This window comes from Lontra canadensis, unplaced genomic scaffold (assembly GCF_010015895.1).
Source record: "Lontra canadensis isolate GAN:19392208 unplaced genomic scaffold, GSC_riverotter_1.0 scaffold323, whole genome shotgun sequence".
NCBI classification, from domain to species: Eukaryota; Metazoa; Chordata; class Mammalia; order Carnivora; family Mustelidae; genus Lontra; species Lontra canadensis.
In genome coordinates, this window is record NW_022631317.1 from 46766 (window position 1) to 60609 (window position 13844).

Here is a 13844-nt window from a genome sequence, read left to right on the forward strand (position 1 = left end):
TTGTTAGAATGCGCTTCACATGAAGCCAACATGTGCTGACTAGAGTTAACGTTTTTCTCTCTGTTGTCCTTGTTTACACTTAGAGATGTAGCATTTGTATTTGAACATGCCCCTCAATTCTCATCTCATTCTTATAAAAATAATGTGACCCATTTTAAAAGTGTTTTTTACATTAAATTTAATGAAAATGTTAGAGTTGTCATGCAGTAAAAAAATTTTAATTACTAATGACTTTTCTAAAAAACCTGAGAATTCTTATCCAAAACTTGGTTGAAACTTTTCCTTAAAGTAAATACTATTCTCCTGTACTTCATGTTTAATTATAGAAATATGTGTGCTTGTACAGGAAAATTACACATTAGGGTGTTATTCTTTTGTTAGGATATCATTATTATTATTATTTTAAACATTTTATTTATTTATTTGACAGAAAGAGAGCAAGCACAAGCAGGGGGAGAGGCAGGCAGAGGGAGAGGGAGAAGCAGTCTCCCAGCTGATCAAGTAGCCCAACGCAGGACTCAATCCCAGGACCCCAGGATCATAACGGAGCCAAAGCAGATGCTTAACTGACTTGAGCCACACAGGCAACCCCTGTTAGGATATTATTAAAGTGACCATCAGACACTAGAAAATTTAATTAGATACAATGATCAAAAAATTGAGTCTTCCATGTCCTTTAATGTCCCTGGATATAATCATCACAAAAATTACTACTGGTCATTATATTTGTTGAACTATAAAAGCATGCACCGTCCTTTAATTTTTTTTTTAATTTTTAAAGATTTTATTTATTTATTTGACAGACAGAGATCACAAGTAGTCAGAGAGGCAGGCAGAGAGAGAGGAGGAAGCAGGCTCCCCGTCGAGCAGAGAGACCAACACGGGGCTCGATCCCAGGACTCCGGGACCACGACCCGTGCCAAAGGCAGAGGCCCCAACCCACTGAGCCACCCAGCCACCACCAGTCCTTTAATTTTTGTTTCTGGTTAGTGTTATTTGATTTATTTATCTGAAAAAAAAATCATTAAAATTGGGGCACCTGGATGGCTCAGTGGGTTAAGCCTCTGCCTTCGGCTCAGGTCATGATCTCAGGGTCCTGGGCTCTCTGCTCAGCGGGGAGCTGGCTTCCCTACCCCCCTCTCTCTGCCTGCCTTTCTGCCTACTTGTGAGCTCTCTCTTTCCATCGAATAAATAAATTCTTTAAAAAATCATTAATATTCAGTATATTGATTTTATTATTCCCTATTTAGTTGCAACTTGCAGTTCGGAAAAACATTGTTCTAACAACACTGAATCATCTGGTTTGGGAGGATAAAAATAAGGACCTACTGTGGGCAGTAATGACCCAGAATAATGTGGGGAAAATAAGGGTGCAGTCTATGTGCCTGCCCCCCTGCCTCTTACCCAAGCCTGCTCATCATGGTGTGCCTGTGTGTCCTGGGTCCAGAGTTTGCTCTTCTTCTCAGGGGAGATGCTTGGTGGGGGAAATGGACCTACAGCATGGGTGGGTGATACCTATTCCCCTTAACTATATTAAACAACCTAAGCTTTCAATTAAAAACATGACTAAGAAGTCAGGAATCGGGCACCTGAGTGGCTCAGATGGTTGGGCGTCTGCCTTTGGCTTTGGTCATGATCCTAAAGGTCCTGGGATTGAGCCCCACATCAGGCTCCCTGCTTGGCAAAGAGTCTGCTTCTACCTCTTTTTCTCCCCACTGCTCGCCCTGCTTGTGCTCTCTTACTCTCTCTGTCAAATAAATAAATAAAATCTTAAAAAAAAAAAAAAGTCAGGGATCATAAGAAATTTGAGCAAACAAGCTCAAATGGTACGTCCAGACATACCTTTTTATTCAACCTCCTCAGATGGACCAAGCCTCGTGATCTAGCAATTCATGTTTTTTATTTGGTTTTGTTGTGTTTTTGTTTGTTATTCCCTTTTTCATTCTCTTCTCTATCTCTTTCTTCTCTTTCTGGAGCTTCTTCTGTTAGATGCATGCCAAGAAATCCTCTATGTGTACTATGAATAAGGGGCAGAACCCTTCTCCTTCTGAATCTCATTTCACATGTCATCTATGTGTGTGTGTGTTTTTAAAGGAAACCTTGTATGTATGGAATGAACCTAAATGGTGCATTAAAGGAGTTTCTTTGCCTGAGAAAAAGTTGTCAACCTGCGAAACAGTTGACTTCTGGCTGAAAGTGGGAGCAGGTGTGGGAGCATTCACCGCGGTTTTGCTGGTGGCTCTAACTTGCTACTTCTGGAAAAAGAATCAGAAGTAAGTAACTTCATTGGAGTGACCATGTAAGAACTGAAGGATCTCTTTTGTTGTGAAAATGTTAGACCTAATTGTTGTTACATCCAATAGTTTTTCTCAGAAAGATAAGAAACTGCTCCTATGAAGGAGTTACAGGAAAGACCTTTAAGAAAGGGAACAGGAATGATCATTATTCTGCTAATAGATGATAGAACATTAGAGGTGATTGGATTAGACCTATTTGTTACAAAATAGAGAAAAATGGAGGCTCTGGGTTATTCAAGTAAATGGGAGCAGAGCTGAGATGAGAGGTCAGGTTTTCTCTCTGCCTGTATTTTTCTTTTCATGACAATGTTGTGTCTTCTTGCCCTGATGTTTCTTTTTCAGTTTCTTGTGAGACAACTAAGTATGTAGGCAAATGCAATCTGTATTTACTCCAGAACTTCAGGAATCTAGGGTTGAATATTGAGCCTATTTCCTGAATATATATTGATCTGTTATGAGATTTGACTCTTCTAAAATGATTATATATCAGCGGGGCTCTGAAAGTTCTGTATTGTCGTATCACAAGGCCATTATAATATCCAAGGTGGTGAATTGAAAGGAATGAGGTATGTACAGAAACAAGAAAGACCAGATCACTGACCTCAGTGGTATTCTTATTCTTATGAACTAAACTTTGAAAAATCATATAGTGCCCAAGCTTCCAAATATTGATATATTAAGAAAACGCATTCAGACTTCACGGTTTCTCTTCGTTTTTAAAAAGTTCTTCATAATTGAAGAATTTAATCAATGTACAATAATTGATAGAGCTAACTATACTGCCATGATTCTCTGAAATCCTGGAAGAGATTTGTGTGTCGATGGTAGATAAATGGGAGCTCATAGTGCTTTGGCTATAAGTAGAGACATTGCTTAGTAGAGTAACTTTACCACAAGAGCATTTAACAAGGTGGTGTATGACCACCTAAATTGGTATTAATTTATATTAAACAGCCACTTTATTTGTTTACTATCACTTAGACTGGAGTACAAATATTCCAAATTGGTGATGACAACTAACTCAAAAGAATGTGAACTCCCAGCGGCAGACAGTTGTGCTATCATGGAAGGAGAAGACAATGAGGAAGAAGTTGTCTATTCCAATAAACAGTCACTACTGGGAAAACTTAAATCCTTGGCAACAAAGGTGAGAGCAAAATTTTAACCTGTATTACTGTTCATTTACTAACAAAGGGCCATCGTAACCTAAGAGTAACTTTCATACAACCCTGTCATTAAGTCTTTCTCTCCATGGATACGTATCCAACAGAAATATTCTTAGAAGTACACAAGGATATTGGGGAGTGAGCACTGTGTATTGTGTAATACTGATGAATCACAGACCTGTACCCCTGAAACAAATAATACATTATATGTTAATAATAAAAAAAAGAAATTACACAAGGATATACATTTAAGATTATTCACTGCAGCATTGTTCCCCCTCCCTGTTAACAGAGTCAAAACAACCTTATACACCATGAAAAAGGAGTTGATAAGAAATTTCCACGTAGCAAAATGATGGAGTCCTGTGTGACTAGGCAACTAGTAGAAATGGACATATGTATGTCCATAGGTCCAAAAGAAATAAAAACAACACAAAGACTATTAATATCTATTAAAGATCAATTTATGTTAGTCTTTGCAAAGCAGACTATAAACAATGGCTGCTTTGGGGGAGGCTTGAACCAATGGGAGTCTTTAGTTTTTGAAGTGGTACATTTTTATGATATTTGAATTTTCACAAAGATAATGTGTTGTTTTCTAATATTAAAAATTTTAGGTTAAAAAAGATCTTATCCACTCATTCTTTTTGTTTGTTTGTTTTATTTTGTATTTTATTTTGTAACATGTTTTTTTCACATAGAAAAAGTAAAATTATATAAACTGTTGAGGTATTAAAGGTACCTTATCAGATGCCATCATGTTTGTCAGCTTTGAAATGATTACAGTATCCAAACAGATTAACACTAAGCCTAAAATATTATTTGTAAACATATTTTGTTGACATTCTTTACCATTGACTTAAAAGATGAGAAATTACCAGTGTACCTACACGTAGCTTTAAAAATAGAATGAAACAGAAGAAAAGATGTGTTTCAAATGATTTTCAGCAGGCAGGACAGGTAACAAAAGATTACATTTATTGAGAATGTTTCAGTCACTATTTCCTTTTACTCTCCTAATTTAAGCACATAAATATATTATAAAGGATGATTTAAAACAAAATGAATAAGCCATATTCCCCTTCTAATGGTGATTTAACTTTGTTAGTTTTCACTGTCGTACTTTAGGAAGGAGGTTTTTGCTACGGAATAACAAATGTATAGCTAGTGTTAAGAACTGAAGATTTCACCCAACTTGCAAGGTAACAAATGAGCCTGCCACTCTTTCATGGACAATTTAGGAGGCACAAGACTCCTGGTCAGAGAAAAAGCACTCAATGCTCCCAGTGGACACACTAGCCAGGGTATTAGCATTCGTACCAGTTCCCCAAACCCCACTTTGCTCGGGGCTCTGTGAACAGGAACAGATGACACACACACACAGTGGCTTGCATTACAGGAAAGGAACTCTAGGCTTTGGGAACCCGACTTTTTTTGAACAGGCAGTAATCATGCCAGTCCTTTTCTGCAAAGAGAGATATTACTGTTACTATACTAGACAGTGTGTGTGTTCATTGCTTCAGAGGGAGACTCCATTTCCTGCCAGATGCTCTGGAAAAATATAATTCCTTGAGCTTCTAAGGCTGCTTTTTATACAAAGATCCTTAAAAAGATGGTCTTAAACAGAGGGAAATCACTGTCCTGCTCATAAGATCTACAGAAATGCGAAGAACCATGGAGAATTATCTCCCCAACATATCCAAACCTTATTTCTACACCATCTTGGCTCCTGGTAAATTTTCCCGTCAGTACAGCATGCTATCCACCATTCTGTTTAATCTGTTTGACTGAGGCTGGGCTCAAATCTGGCCAATTTACTGCATACATCATTTAAATAAAGCTACTACCATTAGGACACCAAACAGCAAGATGAGATGAACCTGAATTATTGACTTCAAATATAGCCCCAGGCTCCCAGATCCAACTAGCTGAATAAATCCCATAAACCATGAGGGTCCACCTTAGAAAGCTAGGCAGCTTTAAGTCCCAGTATTGACCTTTCTACTCAGCCTGAGACCTTTGCATTGGCACTGAGATCTTTCCTCTGTAAGATTCATGTGGAAGAGGGTCAAAGGTATTTTCAAAAATTTGCAGAACCCAACATATCTCCCACTTTTGTATACATGGCCATGGTACGGGAACTTAGTGAACAGGATGATGGCATTCCAGATACCCAAAAGAGATGAGTGACTGCACAGACTTCCTCTTGACCCTTAAGGGTAAAGTTGAGGGCAATTACATCGTCCATAATAATGTTTGAACCATGAGTTGATGTTGACCTAAATGTCATCAGAGGCTGAGGTGGTGGCATGTCATATTCTAGCTAACTCAGAGACAATTTTTTTACCATCTTTTCTGATTAAATAACTGCCTATAGGATGAATAGGAATAACACCAGTTACCCCTTCAGAGATCTCTGAATAACCAACAGTAGTCTCATTTTGAAAATCCTTGCAGTTGTCTAAATGTTGATGATATGTTGGGGCTATTTTCATGAATAGTTGAATTATGACCACTTATGACCCCTCGTAGGGTACAAGTTAATGACTGGCTTCTACATAAGAAGTACAGTCCTGAAGGTGCACAGGGTGCCTTTGGAAAGAAAGTCTTACGGTTGTTGGAAACACCAAGTGGGACCTGCATTAGTTAGGCAATACAGTCTGATGGTGCCTGCAGCCCCCTTGCTGACTCATAAACCTTAGGGTTCCCAATTCACTTCACATACTTGTGTCTCTTCTTTGTTTTTGAGAGGCTGCTTAAGGACTGTCAGTCCAACTTCTCTTGTTGGTCTATGCTGGAAACTGGGTGGTGCTTGTTCACTCCATGGAAGGACTGAGCAGAGGCAATGGGAATGTTGGTGTTGATGTTGTTATTCGGGGCAGAAGGTGGGGTCATTTCCTGCTGTTTCTTATAGATTTCTCAGTAAGTTTAAAGGGACTTCTATCTGATGGGTATGGTGGACCTAGTCTTTGACTAAGTTTAAAGTACTTGCAGCAGTTTGAGAAAGGAACACTAATGCACTATCCTTCATAGAAGGTGACAGGGAGACTCTGAAAAACAAATTATCATTAATATCCCTCCATCCTTCATACCTCTCAGGGTCTAAGGTATCTGCCCTCTAGGAACCTCATTATCAGACTGCATTGTTGATCTTCTTCCACTGCCAAAAATAAGTTTTCCCCATTTTAGCTAAAACTTCATCTTATTTCTCCTTATCCCTTATTGGAACCTAGACCTCTGCTCCAGAACATTCAAGTGCAAGAGGGACAAAGGCATTTAAAAAAACTTATGATGGAGACAAAATAGGTCTTCTACCTTTGTATGGGCTATGGTAGGAGGTCTTGATGAGCTGTATAGTCAACCAAGTGGTTGTTATCCTTTTGATCTAGAATCATGACATTTCAATAAAACAATATAGGTGGCTACATTAGGATTGTATTTGAATCTCCTAGACTACCTTCTGGCAGAGCTACCACCTGACATTCTAGGGGTTGCTTAAGTAAAAAGGACACCTCATGTCCATGAGTGGACAGGGTAGAATCCTGGGTTTTAAATAAATGTATATAACCTTATATAGGTGCATATAACCTTAACCATTTTACCGATAATTATACATGACACAGCCAAGAGGAGATGATCCCTTTCTGGGGACAAGCATGTTTAGTAACTGAACGACCTTATTAACTATGTGGACCAGGAGGAAGTAGCGGGGAGATAGAGTCAGAAATGTTTTTGATTCAATTTTGAAAAGGCCCTGGTTGTGCTCAATGATACCTTTCAACAGTATGAGGTGTGAAGATCCATTGAACACCTCTATGGTCAGCCCATTTTCAGGTAACTTTTGTGATATAAAGGGCACCATTGTTAGACTGAAAACAATCCTTAAAGTCACAAACACTAAAAAGGTTTTTTTCAAGGGCCATAATGGTGTGGCTCGAGTTAGCAGATCTGACTGGAACAGCAACCCCATAATGTGAACAGGTGTCAAAAGAGGTAAGGCGCAACTGATACCCCAAAGAAGTGATCAGAGGTGTGACCATCACTTTGCTATGGAAAAACTTGTCAGTTCTGGGCCTGAATGCTGAGTCTTGCATGCTTGGTAAACTCTGCATCTGCAAAAGAGTCCTTTACTTTATGCCCAGTGTGGGATGGCAGATTCATTGCTATGGCAGGCAGAATGATGGGTCCATGCAGCATTGTGGCAGTCTGTCCTATGCAATCTCTATTGTGTGCTTAATTCTCTTTGATCTTTTCAGATCACGAGTCCTTAATGCAAGTATCTACATGAGTGACCCAGATGATTTGATCAGCTGAGATTTGTTTCTGGAATTTGTTTGCACAGAGAGGAGTAAATTTGATGTGTTAAGTCTATAGTTTTCCAAGTGGCAGACCAAATAGTGTATTGACGCTTGGTGATAGCTCAAGAGTTAGTGGTGATCTAATAAGATTTATCAAGATAAGTACTGGCCACAGCTATGAGAATGGCTGTGGGTTCAGCCCACTAGACCAAACAATTTTGTAGGTTTTCAGTTATGTATACTTGGTGCTGAGATAGGACAGCTATAGCTGCTGGTGGACACCCACTGGGTTTCCACTTTTGCAAACCATCAGTGAATCAGGCCCAGACATAAGGTAGAACGTAGATAAACCAAGGACTAGAGCCAGTGGGTTCATTTTTGGAGGTAGAGTAAGAGACAGAGTTGCCCCAAAGGGGTATGCTGCCAGTTTTTCATGTGAGATTGAGATGCTGCTGGGCAGGACCAGCCATATTCTTGAATATACCACTTATATTTGATAAGTGAGACTTATTAGGTCTTTGCCACCTTGCTGACCCACCGTCAGTGTGACCATCGGGCTATAGACTCACAAGATGTGCACAGGAATGGCTTTCAGTTTTGACAAAAACTCAGTTATAAGCTCATAGCTGCTTTTCAGAAGGGCTATACCTGGTAGCCATATCAAGGTAATGAATCTAAAATCCCCAAAGATGCCTCTGGGGCAGGCTCCTTTCCATTGCTGAAGTCTTTGTCAGAATCAGCAATCACTGAGAATTCTGTCCCAAATTGGTCGTTAGGGCTGTGAGGCCACAAAGGTGGAGAGCATGATTCAGCTTGCTGAAGACCAGGTAGCCTGTTCAAGTGAGTCCATGCTGTCTCCAGTAGCAGAGCGTCTAAATAAGTGCTGGACTGTTCCTGCATGACTAGCCAATAGAGTTAGCATTGCAAATCTGGTCACATCGTCTCAAGAAACTTTACTTACATAGCAGTTTCCTGATTTTTGGTGGTGGTGGTGGGGGGTGTTATCAGCCACCTTTGTTGGCAGAAGTCTGACAAAAAGAGGCAATGCTGTTGAGACTGAGACTTTTGACTTGATACTGACATTGTATCATTTATGTCATGACATATTTCGGCACTGGCAAGTAGAGACACTTGTGTGTAATCCTGACACAGACATTTGTTGCAAATGGCGGAGGAATTAGGAGCCCTTGCAATGCCCTGCTATCTCTCCTTTCCATGGGACTGCTCTTGACCAGGGGAATCACTGCTGGTACTTAGGAGAGGAGGATGTGTATGCATGTACCATCAATTCCTTCTAGATTTCTGGATGTAGAAGCAACAACAGTAGCTTCTTGGATAGTCCTGCAGAACTCATCACACAAGGTCCCATTATCTTAGCTCCCCCGATGAGAACCTTCTTAACCCCCATTAATGGAATTCACATGTTCCTCTCCTGTCACAGGTTCTGGTAGGATGGTCGTAAATGTTTGAATCCTTCCCCTCCTCAAGGCTCCCTAACTGATGTAGATGGTTGTGCCTGGCCTTCAGTCCCTCTTGGTGTCAGAAAAACTAATCATCTTTCTCCATAAAGCAGCCAAGGTCAAGAGAGACGAGGAGGAAGAGGTTAAGGGTGCAGAGAGAAAGACAGTTTCTGTGACAATAGCAAGCAAAAGCATTTTCTTTTGTTTTTCAGCAACGCTGCTCAAGCAAACTTCCAGTGTTTTGGTCCACCTAAAATCCTATGTTGCGTGGCAAGGTTATCATTCCTGACATCATCTATTTCAGTGTTAGGACTTCTTCTTGTCCCAGTCCCAGCCGGATTGATTTCAGACTGACACTGGAAGTGTTTTGTCTTTTATTGATTTAGGCCTGACTTGCATATTGGAGCCTTTTTTAAAATAAGGGAATCTACCTTATTTCTTGTTCCATTTTCATAAATCTAAATTATTGCCTTGTTTTAAAATAAAGGATAGGGGAAGCTTCTAGGGTGGGGCTGATCATATTAACTTATTAAGATTCCTTTGGGTCAGTTTCTCATTCTCCAGTGACCTTCCACATAGTAACCCAATCTGGGGTACTAAGAGCCCCATTGCTTGTCAGTCCCTCCCTAGACTTCCTGTGGGGATTTTCTACTGATTTTCAGGGAAATCTGCTAAAGAAGGCCAAAGCTCTGTTACTGCCATGGGGACCAACTACAAAATCTCTGAGACCTTTTACTGTCCTCTTTGAACACATCCAAAGTTGGCATGATAGAGCACAAGAGGTGTTTAGCACAAGGATGGCCCAGCTCTTGCCATTCTTAATAATCATTGACTCCTGCCACATCATCTCCAAAGAGAATCTGCCAAAATATAACAGTTCACCTAGTTTCTGGCCGTAAGTGGTTTCTGTTTTTTCTTTAAGGGTCATTGTTGGTGCATGTCTCTGTAACCTCTTGTGAAAGGGGGTGAAACCTTTTCCCATCAGGGTGTATTTTAGTACTACTTGTTCCCAAGGAGCACACCTGCAATTGATGGCCTGATTGGTGAGGAAGTCCCCAGTGGAGGATTAACAGCATCCAGGCTACCGTTCAGGCAGCCGAACCATGAACTCTTGGAACCACTTCCCAGCATTCAGCCTACAACCACCTCCCCGGTTCCTTCCAGGCAGTGAAATGGAGAACTTTAATTGCCTTGTTGATCAAACAGTTTGGTCACCATGTTCGTTGCTAAGTCTCATGGACTTTGCTCAAATCTTACTAAACAATGTGTGAGGCTGTCATACTTATTCTACTAAAAAGACACCTGTCAATTTTCCATCCTCATCAGCAAAACAGCGAGGAACTACAATGGTTATGAAATTGCACTATATTTGCTAGCCAACAAATCAGCCTGCATACTTTTATGGACATTTTGAAGAAAGGAGTCTCCTGGGTCAGAAATAAAACAAGTCTATTATTCATAGCAGTAGCAGTGGCCAACATGAATGCTTATTTTGTTTCCTCAGGCCCCATCTCCCACAGAGTGAGGTGGCCTAGGTGATACACAGTGTGTTATGTTGCAGAAATGAGCGCTTAGCTTGGGGAATCTGAATCTTTTCTAACAGTCAGGAAGCATGTCTGCCATTGGCTCTGCAGGGGGAGACAATATCAGGGCTGCAAGCAAACTTTTCTTGAGTTCTTCCAAGGCTTTTTGTAAAATATCAACAGCTTTGAGAAGATTGTGTATCATGAAGGGCAATTAATGTCTTCCTCAGAAGACTTGCAGAAACACGAGAGACCCATGGAGAATGATCTCCCATCGTCAGTATACTTAGACCTCTCTTGCCTGATTTGATCTTGTGATTCCCTCTTTGTGAGGGCATTGTCTTGTAATGGAGGAAGCATTCAGGCCCCAGGAAAGATTTTGAGGAAAAGTGATTATCTTTATTTATTTGACAGAGAGCCAGAGAGAGCACAAGCAGGGGAAGGGGAGGGGCAGAGGGAGGTGGAGAAGGAGAAGCAGGCTTCCCACCAAGCAAGGAGCCCGATGTGGGACTCGAACCCAGAACCCTGGGATCATGGCCTGAGCGGAAGGCAGACGCTTAACCAGCTGAGCCACCCAGGCTCCCCAGGAATTACAAGTATTAATAAACTATAAAGTGTTTCCTCCTCTTGCAGTACCTCCTTCATTGTTATTTTATAACCATAAAATTGAAAGCTTGAAAGATTCCTGAAAACAGTCACAGGAAGCATGGTGGAGGATAAAGTTTTTCTTCCTGAGAAGGTTGAGTACACCTCTTTTTGTTCTGAATAGCAATTTTAATTGCCATAATAATTTAAAAAATCATTTCAATGAAAATTTAAAATGCTATGGAAAAACTGAAAGAACTGTGCCACGGTACAGCCACATACCCACCACCTAAATTTTACTCTATTTGATTTATTACCTATCTTTCTAAATCTCTATCTCTCTATTCATTTACCAATAAATTTTTTTTGATGCATTTCAAAGTAAACTGCGGGATTCAATACATTTCACAACTAAACACTGCAGGATACGTATAATTGATGAGAGAATTCAATATTTTCAGTTTTTTCTAAGGGATAATGTTCACATAGAGTGAAATGCCCACATAACAAGTATGCAATCTGATGAACCCTTGGGAAGTGCATATTCTTGTGTCACCCCAAATCCTATCAAAAAATAGAATATTAACCTCATCCCTGGAAGAGGACTCATGTACTTTTGCATGAAACTGATCCTCATCTTCACCCCCTAGAGGAAACTGCTGTAGTGATTTTTTTAAACAGTAGATTTGTTTTGTCTGTTTTAGAACTTCATATAACTGTAATTACACAGTATAGAGTATTTTGTGTAAGTTTCCTTTCACTCAGAAAAACATTTTTGAGATGTATCTACCCTGTGTTAATTGGTGGTAGATTCCTTTTTATTCAGGATTAGTATTCTATTGTATGGATTTGCCAAAATTTTTTACCGTTCTCCTCTTGATGAATACTTGGGCTATTTCCAATATGTAGCTATGACTAAATCTGCTACTAATATCATTAGACAAGTCTTACTGTGTCTCCTATTTAAAAAATGTGTTGTGCCTGGCTCTGTGGAGTGAAAATGGTTGTAAAATTTCTTAACTGTTATGTCATTTAAGATCTGGCTTATCTTATATATATGTTTATTCCTGTCCTAAAGTCAAATCTTATTTGGTATTTTCCTCCCAATACACTGGATGTGTCAGATTTTTTTTACGGGTTTACTTTTCTTGGCTTTTCTCAGCGACTATAAAAATGTGTCTTCAGGGTTTTTTTTTTTGTTTTGTTTTTTGTTTTTTTGTTCGTCCCATCATCACTCATGAGATACTATCTGATAGACATCCTGCCTGGGTTTGGTGCTTTGTCAAATTAGATGCTGTTTCTTATGTCAGAAATATCTGGTTTATTAGTATACGACACATGAACATCATTCACAGACACATACCATTATCCAGTGTGATGAGAACATTACACAGGGTCCCTTAAAGTACAGAGAAGGGAGTGCAATAAGGCTGTGACAGGGAAGGAGAAGCTTCTGGGGGAAGTTGGTTTTTAAATAAATTCTTGAATTTAGAACTCAGAAAAATCATTTGTATGGCATTTTTATGTCATACTTTAGTAAACTGATATCTAGAGAGGTTCCCTTCTTTGTCTAAGAGAAGGTTAGGTAGAAATTAAAAACCCATCTCCTGAGTTTCAATCCGGTGTTCTCCCTTCTGAAATGTGGCATTTCAGTACATTTGCATAAGCAGTAACAGCCTACCATGTACTAGGCCTGGAGCCATGTTTTGGAAATTTTAAAAATGAATAAGATACAGTTCTTGTCATCTATAAGCCTCAGTTAGTGGTGTTAAGTACACACACACACACACACACACGTGTAAGTACATGTATATCCCACCTTCTCAATAATAGGAGCAAAACCCCATGTGAACAAAGAGGACACAACATCTAAAGCCCTAGGATGCTAATAACATGATTTTATAGAGTGTTTTCAGTGTTTTTTCAAATCACAGCTTTAGGATCACCAACAGGCCTCTTCCCCTTCTCCCCTCTGGAACATATTGAATCAAATCTTCTCAAGGAAAGATCATAAAAATCTCAGATTTCCTTTCTAGTTTATTCCTGGTACCCTAATGCTCTTTCCCACAATACAATGTAAGCTCCTTGAGGACAGACAGTTTGTGTCCTCAAGTTTAGTCCTGTTCCTGCAGTGCCTTGGGGCTTAATAAACACTGGAATTATCAACGGTTATTTCAATAAAATGCCATCTGGTCAACACGAGACTCCAGGCAAACTTCTTCAGAGCGAGAGAATGAGTGAGTGAGAGCACGGAGGAGATGTGAGGTCTGCCCTCCTGCAGGCACATTATCTCAGCGCAGGCAAGGGAAAGTGAGATGGTGGTGTTCACATGACGTTTTTCACATCCTCCTTTCCCTGTAGCCCGAAAGCTTGTCTGAAGTCTTGGATTTCTCCACTCAAATGAGAGAAAGCACAAAAGTTGCCTTATTTTTTTCTGACAGGTACTCAGGCTTTGCTCACTTTTATTTTCTCATTTCACTTCTCTACTTCAGACACACATTGGTTTGCACCTAGG

General features: G+C 39.9%; 1 protein-coding gene across 1 annotated transcript in view; it reads left to right on the forward strand.

Moving 5' to 3' along the window:
- The window catches only part of LOC116862779 (UPF0577 protein KIAA1324-like), a gene marked incomplete at its 5' end in the record, with an annotated part of 61902 nt that overhangs the window by 45797 nt on the left and 2261 nt on the right, over positions 1 to 13844 (forward strand). The window contains 2 exons of the mRNA XM_032850173.1: positions 2095 to 2273; positions 3279 to 3444. Coding sequence (XP_032706064.1) covers positions 2095 to 2273; positions 3279 to 3444 — 345 coding nt within the window. The remainder of the gene's footprint in view (positions 1 to 2094; positions 2274 to 3278; positions 3445 to 13844) is intronic.